At 41.4% G+C, this 20,833-nt stretch overlaps 1 protein-coding gene across 4 annotated transcripts in view; it reads left to right on the plus strand.

Moving 5' to 3' along the window:
- The window catches only part of arhgef12a (Rho guanine nucleotide exchange factor (GEF) 12a), a 70,142-nt gene that overhangs the window by 28,373 nt on the left and 20,936 nt on the right, over positions 1-20,833 (plus strand). For 2 of the 4 annotated variants that reach the window (XM_024014255.2, XM_024014257.2), the window contains 9 exons: positions 6,194-6,214; positions 6,950-7,044; positions 13,544-13,600; positions 15,124-15,222; positions 16,343-16,392; positions 18,980-19,037; positions 19,284-19,480; positions 19,712-19,789; positions 20,608-20,727. In XM_024014255.2, the coding sequence (XP_023870023.1) occupies positions 6,194-6,214; positions 6,950-7,044; positions 13,544-13,600; positions 15,124-15,222; positions 16,343-16,392; positions 18,980-19,037; positions 19,284-19,480; positions 19,712-19,789; positions 20,608-20,727 (775 nt within the window). The remainder of the gene's footprint in view (positions 1-6,193; positions 6,215-6,949; positions 7,045-13,543; positions 13,601-15,123; positions 15,223-16,342; positions 16,393-18,979; positions 19,038-19,283; positions 19,481-19,711; positions 19,790-20,607; positions 20,728-20,833) is intronic. The other 2 variants (XM_024014258.2, XM_024014259.2) reach the window with 2 other exon arrangements.

The raw sequence follows: 20,833 nt of genomic DNA on the forward strand, positions 1-20,833 counted from the left end.
GGATACACCTGAGTTCAATTTCAAGTCTCATAGCAAAGGGTCTGAGTACTTATGTAAATAAGGTATTTCTAAAACCTGTTTTTGCTTTGTCATAAAGAGGTATTGAGTAAAACATTTCATGTAATCAATTTTAGAATAAGGCTGTAATGTAACAAAATGTGGAAAAAGCGAAAGGATCTGAAAACTTTCCAAATGCACTGTAAATAAAAGTTGAACTTAGGGAATTAACTAAATGTATTGAAAAGTAATTCATTTGCCCATGTTTATCATAAGACATGAATAGAATGCATCAGTGTTTTATATTTCATGCCACTTTCTGAGGAGGCAACAAGAATTCCCCGTCTGTGTATGTGTTGTGCTCGCGTCTACCACTTAGTGTAGCAGGTAGCGATGATGCTAATGAAGAGTCTTCTGGTAGATGGAAAACTTTCCCAAATGTTCATTTTTTTTTTACTGGACCGTGACTTCTGTGTGCGTAAATGAGAATAATTTGCTGGTGTCAAACCTTGAATGAAACCATGATACGTATTTTGAAATCTGAGAAACCGCTCCATAAAATGATTTGACATACAATAGCACCACATCAATCAAATTGTAATCAGTCAAGAAAAAACACTTGTGAAAATGTGTATCTTATATGAAAATCAATGCTTTTCTCCCCAACAACTGCCATTTGCCCAACTTTCTAATGGCGACAGAGAAAAACGGAGTCTTCCTTATTTTGTAAAGTTTGATCATCTGAAATCAGAATAGAAATACCTTTTACTGTGAATGAGTTAGACGTTTTAGTGACCGGTTATATTTTTCTGAGATCGGACACTTATCTGGATAGTATATTAAACACATATCTGCGCCCTCTAAAAAATAAAAAATAAAATAGCATTTAGTTTTACATATGATAAGGAAAGACAAACAAGTGATATAATATTAATAAAACAAGAATAATATTAGAGGGGATACATTTTCTCATTCAAACCTGAAAATGAAGACTAATTTATATCGCTATCATAACCATAATATGATACAGCATTCATTTCAGGGCTACTTTAATCAACATTTTTACTGGAATGACAAAATCTGAAACAAAACAAGGCATATAACAACAATTGGCTTCTACATCTTCAATTTCTACATTCAACTAGCATATTTTCTATCACATTATTTTACAGTCATTACATTTCCAAGTCCTTTATATCTTCAAGGCCATTAGTCATGAAGAAAGGGAAAACATGCTCGGGAGAGGGAACATACAAGAGGCCAAATTACTACTTAATATCCGAGCTACATCTGAGTCCCTTTTACTAGTGCCTTTTTCCACAATAAGTCCGTCACTGGAATGCCACAACCTAAAACAATTTCGGTCCGCTCCGATGCAAAACCGTTTGCCCTTGTATTCAAGTGCCACGCTAACAAACCGGGTCCTGTTGTTCTTTATCTTTCCTGTAACCATTTCTAGAGCGGGCCTGTAGACTAGGCACGTGCTGTGTGTGAAAAGATGAGCTTACAGTTTTCACAGACAAAGGTGTGTTGAAAGATGGATGCCTGTCATTAACATCAATACCTCCTAACCGATGAGCAAAGTACTTTCGGAATGTAACCTGTCAGTAACCAGTTTGACAACTGCAATGTGAACACAGTGTAAAAAGTGTTTCCCACCACTTATGGGTCTTCTGCAAAACATTGTAGGAGTTGATCACTTGATCAGACTTGTCAACCCCACACATCTGTTTATTTTAATCGTGGATTACAGCAGGCTGGCGGACCACTTTCCTATTCCAAACATCATCCTCTAGCCTCTTTACTTGAGTGGAATCCTTTGCATTGGGAAAATTGGAAATGCAAGTGACAGTACGTGTCTCTCTCCACTGTATGGCCAATACATTGCCATCTAACCTACACAAATGCATATCCCCACCCTCAGTTTGATGCTCCCACTTTTGAAAGTTCTTAAATGTGTCAGGGAACTGTTTCCAGTTTACCCTAGAAGTCCCACATGCATTGAAACTCTGTTCTCTCAGACTACTTACGAGCGGGGGTGATGTATAAAAGTTGTCGAACCAAACGTTGTATCCGTGGTTTGCATATGGCCCAACTAATTCCTCAACTTTCCTGGCTAGGTGAACCACACAACCATCCCAACTGCCGGTGTAAACATTGACATTTAAAATGTAGCCTGTGTCAGAACAAGCAATGATCCATCATTTAAAACGCTCATCTATGGCTTCATTGTGGTTTGCTGATATAGCTTTTAACAAATATTTTTCAGGTGGTCCAGTAAGTACTGCTGTTTTCTAAGCCTATCTGCATTATCCTCAGTGGCAGGATCCACAACATGGAAAGCAGCCAACAGAGCTTTGAAGCGATTACCCTAGAACCATGGAGAGACTTTGTACCCCAGTATCGATGAAGGTCAGACTACCTAGATCTAAACCAACTGGACGTTCTGGCCTGAAAGGGATAGATTCCGGTACCTATGTATCAACATTATCATAGGACTGAAACATGCTATTGGGCAAGACAGTGTGTTTACACTTACGGGGATGTGGAGCACGAACGTAAAGACAAAGACAAGATGAGAGAAAATTGATAATTGTTAGTGTACTTAATAATATATATTTTTAAAACATGGTCCTTGTCCAATATATCAAGGCCTGATGATACATAACAATAACACGTCATTTTATAGTTTCCTTTCAGTTGAAGAGCTTGGCTGAGAGGCTTCAGGTGGTGGCTTCTCAACTTCCTCTGGCTCCTTGATCTCATTCTCTTCATCCTCGTCTTTTCCGAGTAGCTCAGCCTTAAGGTCATCTTCCTCTAAGAAGGCCATGCCTTCATGGTCCTCCTCATCCTGCAGGTCTTCAGCATTGACCCGCAGCTCATCTGCCGTCAGTGTCCTCCTCAAGGACAGGAACTGCATTATCCGCTAGTGCTGGTCTTCTAAAACATAAAGACAAACAATGAGAATGAACATTTAAAAAATGTAAATCAGTGACAACCCCTCCAAAGAATAGCCTAAGATGAACAAAGTTAAATTCCGAATACATTTATGTAAATAAAAAAGGAAATCATCAATGACAAGTGAGGTGTATCCACAAGTTATCAATTGCATATCTGATAGTCCATAACTGAAATCATATGTTCATGTATGCCTGTAAGAATAATTTTGTTACCAAGCTGACCACCACAAAGCGATTATCATAAGGCTTAGGCTATAACGTTACATTCATTCTTGCAATCAACAGCCAGAAAGCTTAATATTTTTTATGAATCATATCACAGATAAACAGACAATTAATGAGATATAGCCATGTAGTCATCTAGCTAGGGGATATGACTAGCTAGTAAAATATAGCTAGCCACCCAATTTTCCTTCACAGCACCCCTGTCTCTTTTGGCTGGTTAGCTAGGGACAAAATATAATCACTGGCCAGTTTGTTTTTAGGTCTAATACCTAATGACAAATACATTTTATTTTGTACAGTTATCAAAGAAAACATTAACATCAAACATAGAAGACAGCCTACTTGAATTAGATCCTATCTTGCTTCTGACTGACTTAGCCTGTGTTGGTAGTCTAGTTATCATAGCTAGCTAGGTGACTAGCTAGCCTTCTAGCTTGATAGCTTACATTATCTGAGGAGATTTTTTCTTCATAAAGCTTTTAATGTACTTTTAAAATATCTATGCCATTGATCAGATAATATTAACTTTTACATCAAATGTCAACTCACTTTCAAGCTGATTCTACCTTTCAAATCTGCTGGGCTTGGTAGCTAGTTAGCTCACCTAGCTTCCAAAGTTAATTTCACAATCTAATTAGCATAATACAAAAATCCCCATTTTAAAATCTGTCAGTTTAGGTTAGAGAAGKTTTTTTTATTGTTGCATTGGATGCGGCTCAATCCACCGCATCGGCCTATGTAACACTTCCGCATCTGCGGTTGAAAAGTGACAGCTAGAGCGGCGTTTGTTAGACCATGAGACAACCAATTTTTGGGATGTCTCACAAAACCCGATGATGTTCTCAGTTTTGCTCTACGAATCCACAAGTGTCAGGAGAATCATCTGAAGTCGGTACATCTGCCAACTTCTGTCTGTAGTGTCCGGACCGTTTGGGCTAAACACTAATATGACCCCTCTGTGCAAAGGTGAGACTGTTTTTTTGTTTTGTTTTTTTGCTCTAGGATGCCCACAGTCCTCACAAGACTTGTCTGAAGGACCCGCGCTACCAGAAAAAAAAAATGAAGGCCAAAAATATGTTTTCTGCAAATATTTTATATATATTTTTATTTATATACTTCAAGCGGCCTTAGAACTCTAAATCAAATAGCTAAATGATCCTTGGTTTGACCTTTAAAACAATTCCATGTAGCTTAGTCGAAACCCCCCTCCCTTGCCTAAGACATGGCTTAGACTCTGATAGGTTACAATGTCTGCGTTAACCCATCAAAAGAGGGGTTTTATGAAAAGATGATTTATTGTATTGCAGAGATATTGATGTCACAACCATGGGAAACATGTTTCAGATTTTTTTTTAATGGATGAGCTGGAAAGAGTTAAATGTCAACTACAAAGTAGCCTATGCTTACCTGATAGAATTATATCATGATTAATTGCATCAACCCAGTGGGCACTTGTTTCGTGAACTCTACCATCACTTGCACTACAAAAAACAGCTATATACCATTTTTCCCAGACTGCATAAGTGGTCATCTGATGTGGTTTAAGCATGGTTGTGGAAAATTCAAGTTAAAATTCAAGTTAATAGTTTTTCTATTAAAATCTTGTGATTTTTGAGAGCGAAAACCTGAAGAAACGGAAACCTGGAAAAACAAAATGGAGAGAACTGAATTTGGGGAGAATCAGGCAAAACATTCAACAGATTTTATAGGGCCCTACTTAACTGGATCATAATGGCTAATCCTTCAAGTGGTCTCTTTCACTTCCTGGACCATGTGATAATGCGGGCTTAGCACTGTTTGCTGACAACTGAAGCAAGCTTAAAAAGTTAATAGGGAATGAGTGAGATTTTCCAAATCCTGACGGGTGCTGCTTTTTCTCCTCGGAGCCGCAGTGCTGCCTGCTACCTCTGCAGTCTGGATGTTTCTAACTCAGGAAACGGGAGCTATGCCAGGAGTGCTCATTGTTTCTGGGAATCTCTCCCTGTTTTCAGCCTTGGTGCTGGGGCTGGTGAGGTTAGCTTTTCCCCCAAGTCTGGGTCAGGGCCCTTGTTTAAGGAAAATAAAAAGGGGGGAAATGGTATGATATGGATTTTGTTTTTTATCCTTGGGATAGCCTATTTATTAATTTGGGTTATAAAAATGGATCATTCAAATTATTAGCATTGGTACATAGTTACCAATGCTAGCCTAAGCTATAATGGCTAGCTGAAGCTCCTATTCGGCCTTCTGCATGTGCTTGACCGGCTTGTTCACTGTCATTACTTCTCAGCCACAGGAAATTGACTTCTAAAGAACTAGCCTAATCCACACATTGGCCAGCAAAGATCAATGACAGTTCCTCATCAGTTGGTTCCTCATGAGAAGACTCAAACTGCTGGAACATGCCTCATTATTGATGTGATGGAGCTGAAATGAACAGCATAGAATCTGCTTTTTAAGTCAATCATTGTGATTAATGGTCTTTGCCCTTCCAATCAAGCAACCAATGCTTCTCTAGAAAAGTTTCCTATTTCAATATATTGATACCCTACTTTACCCCCTACCCCACTTATGGACACTAATCCCTGCAAGGCACTACAGGCAGCCAGCCAGTCTGCATCCCAGTCGACAGACTGAGCAGAGCATGACTCTCAGAGCATGAGATTTTATGATCATGACAGTGGTCTGTTTTTGAACTGTAAAGGACACAATTGGATAAGATCTGAGAGGGGGGGGGGGGGGGGTTGACCTGGCAAAGCCTTTAATCTTTGAGCTGCTGCTGTCTGTGTTAAAGAAAGCTGGTGTAGTTTCACCAGGATTATGATGTTTACAAGCGTCGGTCTCGGGAGACGCTTCAGTAGACCTCTTGTTTTTGCTGCTCCCAAAACCCCTTGCAAAGTACCTGCAGTGTACTGTACAGGCTCACATGTTCTTGTTTGAATCTGTTGTCTGCTGATGTTGTCATCACTCTGTGATGTTGCTCGAATCGGATTATGTTGATGATTGACACTCTCCCCTCTTTTGCCCTGCAGGTTTCCCAATAAAGCAAACAGGTAAGAAACCTCATTTCATACAACCAAGCGGTAAGCTGTTTCATACGTGTGTTTCTGACGTTTCTACCCAACACAGAAGTAATGTTGTAGGCCTAACCAACAACAGAACACACAGGCCAGATGAAGGAAATGAAGCGGTCTTTAGGAGAAGCCCGCCTGCTACACACACACACACACACACACACAGTGGTCCTCCTCACTCAGAGTTCAGCGTCAGACAGGGGAGGGGGACAAAGGGGTGCCTCTTCTAGCACGACCCATCTCTGCCTAGTCCGGAGAGAAAACAGAGGCCTTTTACAGCCACATGTATGCAGAGCAGGGCCCAGGGTCTGGCCTTACGACATTCCTCTGACGAGGGCCCATTCACTCGCTCCTTCAGCTCTTACAGAACCACTCAGCAGCACAGCCAGTCCAGATCATCTGTCAAATGCAGTTATTATCATGATTCATAAGATGTCACCTCGTCGTTGATGGGGTGGCCATTGAGTGAACAATTGAGTTTCTTTGTTTTGTGCTTGTGGATATTCCCATCGGCATTGCAGTTATTGGTGGCACTCCACGACATTTAAATTGTATGTTATGTTTCCTATAGAAAAAGGACAGTTGTCAGTGTTGTAGGCCTAGTAGCTGCTCACAAGTAACATATTGTGTTCTTCCTCAATTCTCATCAGGTTAACTCTTATGGCTTACGTTTTTCAGATGTTCCCTTGTTTTTACGAAGCTCTCTCTTTTCAGAAGCAGTAGCATTCTCAGTAAAGACCACCCCCCTGACAAGAAACCCAAAAGTGATAAACCGGCAGTCTCCTGTTCACATGAGTTTGACCCTACAGGTAAACCTTCTGACACACCCACGCACAGATGAATGGTTTGCAATCGGCATGATGGGATGGTGAGAGTCGATGGTGTATGCTATGCACTATGCTTTATGTTCACTGTGTGGATATGCACTGTTTTTTTTWAATCTCTGATCTGCTCCTGAATTTCTGAACCTTTAGGCCACCATGTCTTTATTAGGTCTGGCAGAAGTCTCACTCTATTTGATTATGCGCAGATCTTTGTTGTGCACAATCACGTCTTCTGTTCGGTGTTATTGTACACAAACTGTTTGGTGTCCTTAATGCCAAGTGAAAAAACACCAGACAACTTTTTTGTTCATTCACACTATTGGAATCTGGGCATATAAGAGAAAAGGCACAGATTATGTTTGGGTATGATGACTCGTCACTAGCTCTCTTTATTCTCATCAAACAACCAGGGCGATTTAAAGATAGAATTCTCATGCCCTCCAACTTATCTCAGAATGACGCAACGAACACGGACAAGACGTGTTCAGCGAGAGGTTACCCAAGACAACTTGTATCACTTCACTTTCTTCTGATGTTTAGGCCCACGCTCTAGTCATTTTGTCAGCCTAAAGCAGAGATACGTAGAGAAGCAGCAAGCAATTTTTATTAWTTTACCTTTATTTAAGTAGGTAAGTCAACTGCCTTGTTCAGGGGCAGAATGACAGATTTATTTTTTACCTTGTCAGCTTGGGGATTCGATCTTGCAACCTTTCAGTTACTAGTCTAACGCTCTAACCACTAGGCTACCTGCCGCCCCCAATGTCTTCCAATCTTTAGTGGAGTAATATTATCAAATGATTATTCYGGTTGAAAAATGAGAGATTGGATTTCATTCCGATGAACTTTTCTTTACCCCTGTTGCATGTCCATGTTTCTTACTCTGTATTTCACCTTTTGCCTTGCTTTTTTTGTGTTGCATGCTTCCTATTTCCTAACAATGATATCCCCAAATAGTTTTCAAGCACCATCATCTTTCTTTAACGTGATCTAAATGAATTGGCGGCTGTTTGGGGTTTAAGTCAATCGTCTCAGTGCTAGTCTCAAGACATGATCTTTCACTGGCATGTTAACAATAACAACAGAGTGTACTTGAGATTTGGACTTGGGTTTGGATGGAATACTACCATTTTAATGCTCTATTGTCACAGACTCGTTCTAAGCAGAGGCATATCTTTTTTTGTAGTGTAAAATAATTGTGCAAAGAAATTTGCGCCAAGGAGGTGATTTATTTAACTAGAGTTGAGTAAACTGAGCAATACATAAATAGTCGGCTCTTTTGAAGAAAGGTTTCAAATAAAATCACGCTGCCGGCTTGAGTTTTGCACTTTGTACAATTATTTTGCACTACGAAAATGTCGCCCATAGCCTATAAAGACACCCTGGCTTTCTCTATACAGTGCCTTGCAAAATTATTCATACCCCTTGGATTTCTTCACATTTTCTTGATACAAAGTTTGATTAAAATGTATAAAATAAAAAAAAAGGGGATTAATTGGAATTAAATAACTAAAATATAGTCATATAGTCATTGCATAAGTATTCAGCTCTTTGTAACAATAAAATGTGAAGAAATCCAAGGCGGTATGAATACTTTTGCATGGCACTGTATGTCTCGGATCACTAGTTTTAATGAGTCTAGATGGGCAATTCCACAGTAACGGAATTAGGCTTTGACTCTTTCAAATGTATGCCAAACAAAAACCATTGATTTCAAAGTTTAACAAACCATACAACTCTATGCACAAGGATAATTTACACAGAACATTTCACGAAAACACATTTACTGGAAGAACTGTGCAGATGCAAAGTTTGTTAAAAGAATTACGGTTATTAAAAAAACTCAGTTTTTGGAAAACAAAAAAAACTCTTCAATATTTGCTCCAAATTAAGATTCTAAGATGTCTGTAGAAAGGAGTGTCAGCTATGACATGACACCTTGAATTTGAAAAAACATTATTATGGTTCTTGAACTACAGTAGGTGAAGTGGATTTACATCCARTAACGGATTTACGGTTATGGRATTACATCATGGGTCTCTGATCTGTACTATACAGCAATGCATAATTATGGATATTAATATACAGTACCAGTCAAAAGTTTGGACACACCTACTCATTTAAGGGTTTTTCTTAATTTTTTACAATTTTCTACATTGTAGAATAATAGTGAAGACAACAACTATGAAATAACACATGGAATCGTGTAGTAACCAAAAAAGTGTTAAACAAATCTAAATATATTTGAGATTTTGAGATTTTTCAAATAGCCACCCTTTTCCTTGATGACAGCTTTGCACACTCTTGGCATTCGCTCAACCAGCTTAATGAGGTAGCCACCTGGAATGCATTTCAATTAACAGGTGTGCCTTCTTAAAAGTTAATTTGTGGAATTTCTTTCCTTAATGCTTTTTGAGCAAGTCAGTCGTGTTGTGACAAGACTCGCCATGGTGGAGTTTAGTCAGCTAGCCAGCGGCACTTGCTGCACTGGTAGCCTATTTGTGGGTGCTTTTCCAAAGCCTATGTTAGATACTGAAGTGAGTGTAATTGGCTCCAATTAGTGTAATTTCCTCAATATCAGGAGTTGAGAAATAAATTTGCCATCATTCGAAAGAATGTTATATTTTCTAAACTGTGGTTTTGTAATTATTTTGTATATATTTTTTTTCGAGGACCCCCCCCTGCAGTTGAATACAGTAGAGTACAGTGAAGTAGATATGTTCAGTAGAGTACAGTACATTATACTCTACTCTAGTGGGTGAGAATGCTTATTACAGTACATTTATTTATACATAATAAAATACTACATTGCAAAACAAGATCATAAACTCACACAATCTTCACATAGAGCGTTCCCCATTGTTTTAAATCCCCTAAAGGGCAACATGCATTCAAGCCTGAGCCTCCCCTGAAACACATTACACATCTGTGGAGCATAAAAACCAAAAGCAGCTCTCCCTAAATCAGAAGCCACCCTTGGAACCTATAGCACCATCTAATCGTGTGCTCTTGTATTGTATTGTATTCTATTGTTCTGGCCTTGACGAGTGTTGTCAGATACATCGGAGGTTTCTGCCAGAGCGCTTTGTAATTAACAAAAGGGAGTGCTGCTCTCCTCTTACATAAAGAGATGCCCAACCCACCTTTTGATACAAYGCACAGTGGTGAGTTCTAAAATGATCACTAGTAAATCAATCTAAGGGCACAATGGAAAACAGCATCTAGAAGTTTAAGTGTGGAAGCTGCTACGTGCATGTAGATTATATCCCCGTAATCTAAAACAGACAAAAGTGGTCTGGACAGCTTCCTTTCTATTATCAAAAGACAGACATGCTCTGTTGCTGTAAAATAATCCCATTTTGGATCTTGAATTTCTTTACCAGCTCAGAAACATTTCATTTATCATCTAGGCAGATATCAAGATATTTATAAGAGGGAACTTGTTCAATTTGTGTTCTGTTCAGGCTAGTGAATTCAAGGTCAAATGTTTTTAAAAGTGTCATGCAATGTAGGCATACAATGAACATCGCATATAGGCTACTGTATATAGAAAAGCTATTTCCATGTGAAAATGTTATGGGATTTGCTCCATTGGTTTTGTTGGTAGGCCTACATTATGCTCAAATAGCCACAATAGCCTGTTGGCTACTGTCTAAAACTGTAAGGGTACAGCCTAAGTGTTCACTGTAAACACATGCCGGAAGTTGCACATAATTCTCACAACGTTCATGTTTCCGCTCACAAGACCTAAAATTGTCTCAGTGCCCCAAAACATTTTAGGGAACATTGGTCCCCACTCTTATGGCGTGTCAGCACAAGCTGCCTTTCATACTTTTTGAATGTTTCCCGATATCAATGTTACATTTAAAATGTGGGTTATTGAGCCAGCGACGAGGGGTGCACTTAAGCAATGGAAAGAGGGTAGGTGGTAGGTGTCAGTAAGGGCCGGGAGAGGAGAAGGAGTGGGTTTTCACAGTCTTGCTTTGACCACTAGTTGACAGAAAGATAACAGTTATGAGCTGAACATAACAGTATGCCAGTGGAAGGGAGGACAGTAGCAGGTGACCCAACTGTGGTTTGTGACTACTATGAATTCCCATTGTAGCTAATTCAACTGCAGTAGTTCCGTTACAGATTTTTCTGTAATTTCGTTGCCGATTTGGAATCAGAAATTCTGTGTTTTAATTACTTAATAGTTTTTAACAAACTAAATCAGTAAAATCACTAACTAATTGGTAGGTCTACCTTTTACTTGTTATTTTTGTGCACTTTCATTATCCTCCCCCCTCATGAGGTAGGTGATTAGAAAATATCTTAAAGATATCGTGGGTTATCCGTAATGGAATTTGAAGGCACAAGTCAATGTTTCTTAAACTTACAGAATGCAAAAACTTTCTCCAAAACTAAATCGAAGTGCTGATATTAGTTGGCAAGGGTCTTTACTTCAACATTATTGTGTTATGTATTTCTAATACCTTTAAGACTTTTTTTTATGTTAGATGTTGTCTTAGACCCCTTTTCCATCTGTTTGACCAGAAATCAAGCCTTTGCTTATTCCACATTTTTAGGATGGGAAATGGTTGAAAAATGTATATATGCCTTCATTTCACAAAAATATAGAAACTTAGCTTTCATTTGACAGCCAACTTGATATGCTCCTATGAACTTTACATGTTGGTGTTCATGGCTCCTTTGAAATGCCCAGATGCTAGCTAAATTTGTTGATGATGTAAGCATCCTTGAAATATCATGTAAGCTATTACTTTTACAAATTGTATATATGTCGTCATCAATAAAACGTCACAATAAGATGCAGAGTGTTCAATTTGCCTGCTGGGGGGCAAGGAAACTCCCAGCTCTGCTAAAACCATTGACAACTGCATGCTGTTTTCAAGGGATTGTTAAATAAATGTTAACTATTTGGTTGTAATATCATCACCTCTTGAAGAGCAGAGTGAGAACAAAAAGTGTGATTATTCCATGTAAAACTTTTTGTCACATTAGCTCTATCATCAGAGTTCTACAGCAAGTAACTACATGCATTTCATGATTAGTAAACATCAATTGATCATGTCATTTCAGATACGTGAGGGTAACCTCACGATTTCTCTCAATATTGGCCACCATTAATTGGAAACAAATATAAAATAAAAGTGAACTATACCTGACAAGTATGAGTGGTTTAGGTTCATTTTCCATCCTTTGTGGGCTCTGCCTGTCGAGCAGCAGAAGGGCACGTATGCTGATGTACTGTTAGCTGATAATGTTTACTTTGCAAGCTACCGGTAGAAACGTTGTACAGTTGGCTAAACATAGTGGTAAGTAGACCTAATGCACTTTTCTCCAACCAATGTAGGCCTACCTAGCGAAATTACTTAACATCCCCTTTTCAACATTGTTTTTAAGAGTGTTTAGTCACGCTTGCTGCTGACAGACATAATAGGCTACATTGATTGATGGACCATGTCAAATTGGCTAGCTAGCTAATAACATCACGTCAATATGGCTAATTAACAAGCTAACTTTCAGGGGATAAAACTAGATGGCTATATCCAAATGTTGTTTGATTTGCTTTCTATCTATAGTGTTGATGAGAATAGTCCAACTGACAACTTTACCAGGATGAGGACTTACTTGCCCATSWCGAGCTCTTTCCAAAAGCCTAATCTCTGATGAAGCATGCAAAATAACACGTTGTTTGCTTAGCTAGCTAGCTACATGCCAAACGGATAGGCTACCCTCATGTAGCTGAAATTGCATGATCAATTGGTGTTTACGGTTCATGCAAAACACGCAGTTTGTTCTGGCTATATAACTCTGATAGTTCCTACTATGCTCTTCAAGAGGTTATGATATTACAACCAAATAGTTAACATTTTATTCAACAATCCCTTACAAACGACACGTAGTTGTCAATGGTTTAGTGGGGCTGGGTGTATCCTTGCCCCCCAGCATCCAAGTCGGACACTGCACCATATTGTCTTTTTTTTTTTTTTAATTGATGACAAGCTATGCTGTTTTTAAATTTGGTTCCAATCCTGTGATAGGCCTACATTTCAACTGGTGTAATTAAAACATGTAGGTGTAGTCAAACGTAATGTCTTAGCTACCTATTTTATTAATACTCAGACAGCTACACTCCTGTCATTCCATCCCATTATTTATTAGCTAATGTTTTATTTAGATTTCTCTGTCCCCATGTTTTCACCTATAATTTTCTTTCTTTTTCTTTCTCTTTTTTTTCTTTTTGCGCTGGTTGTTGTTCTGTTGGGTGTTGTGTTGCTCTGCCTGCCCGCCTGCATTCTGGTGGGTCCTGTCATTCCATCCCATTATTTATTAGCTAATGTTTTATTTAGATTTCTCTGTCCCCATGTTTTCACCTATAATTTTCTTTCTTTTTCTTTCTCTTTTTTTTCTTTTTGCGCTGGTTGTTGTTCTGTTGGGTGTTGTGTTGCTCTGCCTGCCCGCCTGCATTCTGGTGGGCCAGACGTTCTGGTGCAGAAGAGTGGCTGTGTTCTAGTGGAGGGGAAGCCCGAGTCCTGTGGTAAGCTGCTCCTGGTTGGTGTCGCTAGCTGCCTGCCTCTGCTGGCTGTTTCTCTCTCTCGCTCACACTCTCTCACTCTGACCCCCTCTGCTCCTCCCGATTCAAACCCCTCCCCCCGCCTGGAGCTCAAATCTCGCCTGACCCAGCCTCTCTTTTGTTTTGCCCTCCCATCCGTGTCAGCTACACCCCCGACCAAACGTCCCACCCACACACCTCAGAGCACTGCCCCCCCGCTTGGGTGTATACACACACACTGCATCGGATGCGTTGCCTTTGTCACAACCACAATAAAGCAAGGTTTAAGGGCCCGCTAGGAGGTTTTGATGTAAAGCACTCAGGTTTGTGGAGGTCATGTCGTTGTTTTATGAAGAAAAGTCTATGTATATCAGGACAACGGTAGCATGATCATATGCCAGCAGACATGCATGCGGTTAGTCCGTTGTGGCCAAACAGTGCGAGTGTGAGCTTCTAGACTGGAAGGGACTCTGCTACCAGAGTTGGGTCATGTTCAATTATCTGCCAGATTAGATGAGATTTTACCGATGCCTCTCGCTCCTTGGATGAAATTCAATCTCTGTGCAGAATCTATCGAAACAACCTCAATAACAAATGTAGATAAAAAAAGACCTTGGTAAACAGCATTGAATAGACTAGGAATGTGTTCATTGACCATCAGTAGAAGCCCTTACAATAATGCCTAGTTTAGCCCATACCTTCCACTTCAATCGAACGTCCGCTCCCTTCTGCACAGGGTTCCAGAGATTTGGTAGTCCGTGCGGATGGGAGCGAACTTCGATATTGCATGATTTTGTTTGAGCGGACCTCGTGGACGCCACAAAAGTGGAAGGTGTAGGACAAACTAAGACTTAAGTCTCATGAAGTGTCATGACAGTGAATCAGAAGTTTGTGTTGTGTGGCGTCTGAATGTCATGAGCATGGCTCTCCCCTGCAAGACCCAGGCAAGCACTCGGCAGTTCCGCAGCCTGCCTGTTGGAAGAGCTCAAGGAGGGCACAGTACTAGTTCTCCACTCACTGACCCTCTCCAGCCCAGTCAATTACTAACTCATTGCCCTCCAAACACCTGTCTGCCCTCATCTCTCAGTACAAGAGGTCTAGGTGTGTGTACGCATCAAGCATGCACGTGTTTATGTGTGTGTCCCTGCGTGTGCGTGCCCTTCTGTTTCAATGATTTTTATGGTTTTGATTGCAGTGCCTTGACATCTCAACACTCTACATCCACTGTTCTACTAACTCTCCACTCGCTAACAGAAGTGTGTACATTAGCCTACAGATTTCATGAACTCTCTGCACTTATTTGACCCTAACCTTTACAGTGACCAATGAGTGCAGTGGTAGTCTTAATTTGAGTCCTTCACCCTCGGTTCACAGTGTTGTTCTTTAGGCCTGCTACCTCTCCTTCACAGGACACCACTGGGTGTCTGGGTTCGCCTACCAAACTGGCCTGCGTCGAACTGAATCGAAGGCCCCTGTTTGTGACATTGTTCTCTGTCTGTCCTGCGAAGGGCTTGTCCAGCGATGTGTGATCATTCAGAAAGATGAGAATGGCTTTGGGCTGACGGTGAGCGGAGACAACCCAGTGTTTGTGCAGCTCGTCAAGGAAGGTAAGGTCGACCCCCACACACACACAATGGAAAAATAGCCATTGTCTTTGCCTTCACTTACTTTTCATCCTCAATAGTCTCAGGGCCAAATCTTAGCATCAGACCATCAGCCAATTACTGGTAAAAAATTAAAAGTCAGGAACTAACCAGGAAGTTAGTTTGAAGCTCTGGTGTACTGCCATGTTATCTGTGTGAGAGATGGGAATTCTAGCAGGCCCTGAATCCAAGGCAGCTCTTGTCTTGTCCTTTATAGAGGCTGATGTGTGCGTAGTGAGCTGCACACATTAGGGACTAGTCTCAATGTAGAGCGGTGTCGAGAGAGAGAGAGAACAGAAAAGGGAAGAGGTCGGGCTCTCAATGTGTGTGTATTCTTATGGATGTGCTTGGTCATGTTTCTCCCAGTTGAAGTTATGAAGGCTGTTGTCTATGCTGTGGATACAAGTGGTGTAGACTACTTTTCACTATCCCATACACAGCCCAAAGGTGTTAACATACAGTAATGCATTTATATACAAGTTTACGCTATATCACTCATTTCAGTCACATTTCTGTTTCCCCACACTTTCAATGTTCAATTTAAGATGGATTTAAAATACCTGTATATTCTTTGCGACAGGGTGATATTACAGTTCCCCATATAACGCAGTAGCGTGACATGGTAGGAATCTCTGCCTAAGTTGCCTAAGCTCCAGACTGACGTGTACAAAGCCGCACTGGTGTTTTATGTTGTGACGGCACGGGCACTCATTTCTGGTGCCACCTATGTCTCGGTTGTCTCCTGACCCTATAATATTCCTCTGAATCCTATCCCATAATGAACCCTCTCTCTGGCTCCTAAAGCCCTATGTCTGGGGAGGAGCCGCCTAATGGGCTCCTTCAGCACCACACGACCACTGTGATGGTTAGGGGCCCGGAGTTCCTGCCGATTTTAGGTCTGGAAAAACTCAGGCCCCAAGTTATGGTGTACGATATGTTACGATGTACTTCGACATTACTTTTATAGCGCAAACAGTGGTATTGTAATTGGTATATTGGCCGTTGTTCATCTTATACACTGTTATTTTTCCCTCCTAAAGGGATGTTCTGTGTTTTCCTGACTCTCGTCCCCTCTGTTTCCTAGATGGCGCTGCGGAGCGTGCGGGTGTACAGACAGGTGACCGGATCATCAAGGTACACTAATCTATACAGTTGCGGCCAAATATATTGGCACCCTTGCACTTTTCTTAAATAACTCCTATTCTCAAATAAGTTTAAATTGAAAACAACTTTTGGTCTCTACACCTTGTTGGATTTTCAATGTTGTAGAACCAATTTTATTTTTGTTAACTTTGAGTTTGTAATTTTAATTTAGAAAATCAAGATAAATGGCATGGACAACACTATTGGCACCACAGAGCTAGTACTTGGTTGCACAGCCTTTGGCCCAAATAACTTCAATGAGCTAGCTGCGCCTTTCTACTGCAAGTTTTGCCCACTTTTCAGTATCAAACTGCTCTAATTCTTCAATGTTTGATGAGTACCCTCCACCAACTGCTGTTTCAGCTCTTGCCATAGGTTATAGATGCGATTTCGATTGGGACTCTTCACTGGCTACTCCAGAATAGTCCAGTGTTTCTTCTTGATCCATTCCAGAGTGCTTTTGTGTTTGGGTTTTTTGTCTGGCTGGAAGACCCACAACCACGTTTGGACCACAGGGTTGAACATTGCACTCCAAAACACTTTGATAATCGGCTCATTTCATGACATCACAGGGTAGGATTTAAAAGTTTGAAAAAAAAAATAGTTTTTCAAAAGCTGCAATGAGTTTTCAGCCCAAGGGGAGGGTATTTTCCTGCTCCTCACTTAGAAATGTGCCATTTTCACATATGTTGACACTGGTATTGTGCTGGAGATAATACAAATTTGGTAGAAAATTGGTGGAGTTGCCCTTTTTAAGTTAAAATTGGTTCTAGAATGTTGAAAATCCAATAACAAGATGTTATTGTTATTTGAGAAGAAATATAGGGAATTATTTAAGAAAAGTCCATGGGTGCCAATTGTGTGTGTGTGTGTGTATATATATATACATTGTTCAAAAAAATAAAGGGAACACTTAAACAACACAATGTAACTCCAAGTCAATCACACTTCTGTGAAATCAAACTGTCCACTTAGGAAGCAACACTGATTGACAATAAATTTCACATGCTGTTGTGCAAATGGAATAGACAACAGGTGGAAATTATAGGCAATTGGCAAGACACCCCCAATAAAGGAGTGGTTCTGCAGGTGGTGACCACAGACCACTTCTCAGTTCCTATGCTTCCTGGCTGATGTTTTGGTCACTTGAATGCTGTCGGTGCTTTCACTCTAGTGGTAGCATGAGACGGAGTCTACAACCCACACAAGTGGCTCAGGTAGTGCAGCTCATCCAGGATGGCACATCAATGCGAGCTGTGGCAAGAAGGTTTGTTGTCTGTCAGCGTAGTGTCCAGAGCATGGAGGTGCTACCAGGAGACGTGGAGGAGGCCGTAGGAGGGCAACCTGTCTCTTATACACATCTAGATGTGTATAAGAGACAGGGCCGTAGGAGGGCAACAACCCAGCAGCAGGACCACTACCGCTTCTGCTGCCTGCAACATCCTCCAGCATGACTGGTTTGGCGGTGGGTCAGTCATGGTGTGGGGTGGCATTTCTTTGGGGGGCCGCACAGCCCTCCATGGGCTCGCCAGAGGTAGCCTGACTGCCATTAGGTACCGAGATGAGATCCTCAGACCCCTTGTGAGACCATATGCTGGTGCGGTTGGCCCTGGGTGCAATGCTAGACCTCATGTGGCTGGAGTGTGTCAGAAGTTCCTGCAAGAGGAAGGCATTGATGCTATGGACTGGCCCGCCCGTTCCCCAGACCTGAATCCAATTGAGCACATCTGGGACATCATGTCTTGCTCCATCCACCAACGCCACGTTGCACCACAGACTGTCCAGGAGTTGGCGGATGCTTTAGTCCAGGTCTGGGAGGAGATCCCTCAGGAGACCATCCGCCACCTCATCAGGAGCATGCCCAGGCGTTGTAGGGAGGTCATACAGGCACGTGGAGGGCACACACACTACTGAGCCTCATTTTGACTTGTTTTAAGGACATTACATCAAAGTTGGATCAGCCTGTAGTGTGGTTTTCCACTTTAATTTTGAGTGTGACTCCAAATCCAGACCTCCATGGGTTGATAAATTTGATTTCCATTGATCATTTTTGTGTGATTTTGTTGTCAGCACATTCAACTATGTAAAGAAAAAAGTATTTAATAAGAATAKTTCATTCATTCAGATCTAGGATGTGTTATTTTAGTGTTCCCTTTATTTTTTTGAGCAGTGTATATATACCCCTTTCATAGTAGTTGCAGGGTCCTGTTCATTTGGCACCAAACTGAAAATGTTTTGAAATGGAGAAATGAAAATTGGTGCTCTTATTGGATACGTTTCGTGCCTACTGATCATGACCCAGGTGCCTTGCCGCCATCCTTATAGTCTCCAGTCACAGCTTGTTTTGTGAACCGAGGCTTCTAGCCAAAACACCAGCTCCACAATGCCACCTGTTGGTTGGATTAGATCCCATCAAAAAACACAAAAACCTAAACATTGCTGTCACTGGGGTGTGTGCGAAGAGGGGTGGATGAATGAATTACTGAATTGACATTAGGCTGGACAGGAAATTAACTAATTTGATTTCCAAGCGGCGTTGAATGAATTTTCTCATTATGACTGTTTTACTTCATTCCAGGTGAACGGGACCCTAGTAACACATTCAAACCACGTGGAAGTAGTAAAGCTCATCAAATGTAAGCATTGTAAAGTTTTATTGTTCGTAATTGACACCGGGAGGTCATAGCCTGGTTCCTATTTGTGCTGTATTTCTAACTGATATTTTTGTCGTGGTTGTTCCAAAGACCATAGAAGTTGCTAATACAGCACAAACAGATCTGGTACCAGGCTAGGAAAGTCATGCAACGATAATCAGAATTAGGCCTAGTATTCCGAATACACCTTTTCTTGACCATACCTCCGTATCCGTCTTATTTCTTCAGCGGGCTCCTATGTGGCCCTCACAGTGTTGGGGCGACCCCCTGGGTTGCCCCAGATCCCCCTGTCGGAGAGCGAGGCTAAGCTGGGGTTCCCGGGGCCCCAGGCTGTGTCGTCCCCCGTCACCTCTCCAAACGCGCCTGGACAGCCAACGGGGGAGCGCCCATACAGCCCCCATGACCGCATCACCTCTCCTCTATGGGTATGAGCGCCTCCTCTCGCCTTTTACCGTCTTCTGAGATGCATTCCTCCTTTGTGCTTCTCCATGTCATCCCTCTTTGCCCGTCTGTCCTCAGTGTGTGTTTCCATAGTTTACGTTTGTCTGCTCACTAAACCTCTGTTGTCCTCCCTTGCTACTTCACGTCATTTCTTCCACTGCGTGTTTGGTTCCATGTCCTGAACAAGCGCTGTATTTCTCCTTCCCATTGTACAGGAAGAGAACAACAGCGTACACAGCCAAAAGGTGGACATCCTGCAGAAGATGTTGTCCAAGGAGCAACAAGATTTGCAGGTGAGCGTTCTATCTGGTGCAGGTGAAACCATCTCGGTTAGTATTTGGGCATATGCAAAATTCAGGGCATTCATGAAGCGTCTTAGAGTAGGAGTGCTGATCTAGTCTAAAGTAGGATTGCTGATCTAGTCTAAAGTAGGAGTGCTGATCTAGTCTAAAGTAGGAGTGCTGATTTTAGTTCAACCTTTTAGATTATAATGACTAAGAATTCATGGAGACCTGATCCTAGATCACCACTCCTACCCGAGACGGTGAATATATACGGGTCCTAGTCTATGAATAGTTTTTCGGAGACTGCTCACTCTGGACTTATGAGGTCAAATACTGAGCGACTGTCAAGAAAAGCAATGTTTTGTATTTGGATGAGGTTACATTTTTAAGTATGTGAAGTCATGGTCTTTGTCCTAGAATTGTATTCTTGTAGGTTTTGAGACGTTCAGAACAACACTGGTGTGTGACTTGTGTTGATAAGAACAGGGCTTTTCCTGTGGTTTTGGACTAGAACAGTCACTCTAGCAGACAGCCACTCAGAAGAGAACCAGTCAACCCCACCACCTCCCCTCCAATAATTCTCTCCTGTGCTTCACAGAGCCATATTACACACTCCACTAAGCACACTTTACTGCTGCTACGTGTGTAAACACGACAGGGCCAGGACAGTATAGCCACAGCAAGTGTGTTGAGAAACACTTTTGAAAAGGAGTGCAAGTCTAAACCGTTCAGTCAAAAATACTTTTATGGACTTGGCTACTTTGGATTCCAATGACTGTCTGACTGAGTGTCTCTGCTGCTCTTCCTCCCTCTCTCCCTCCCTACAGGCAATGAAGGAGGAGTACAGCAGGAATCCGACGCCAAAACTACTGAAGGACATCCAGGAAGCCAAGAAGCACATTCCACAGCTGCAGGGGCAGCTCAGTAAGGCCACTGGAGGAGCACAGGTAAATTGCACCCCCCCCCCCCYCCCYGAATAAAAAAACAAACATATTGTACAGTGCATTCGGGAAGTATTCAGACCCCTTCCCCTTTGTCACATTTTGTTACGTT

Source organism: Salvelinus sp. IW2-2015, linkage group LG22, assembly GCF_002910315.2.
Source record: "Salvelinus sp. IW2-2015 linkage group LG22, ASM291031v2, whole genome shotgun sequence".
Taxonomy (NCBI): domain Eukaryota; kingdom Metazoa; phylum Chordata; class Actinopteri; order Salmoniformes; family Salmonidae; genus Salvelinus; species Salvelinus sp. IW2-2015.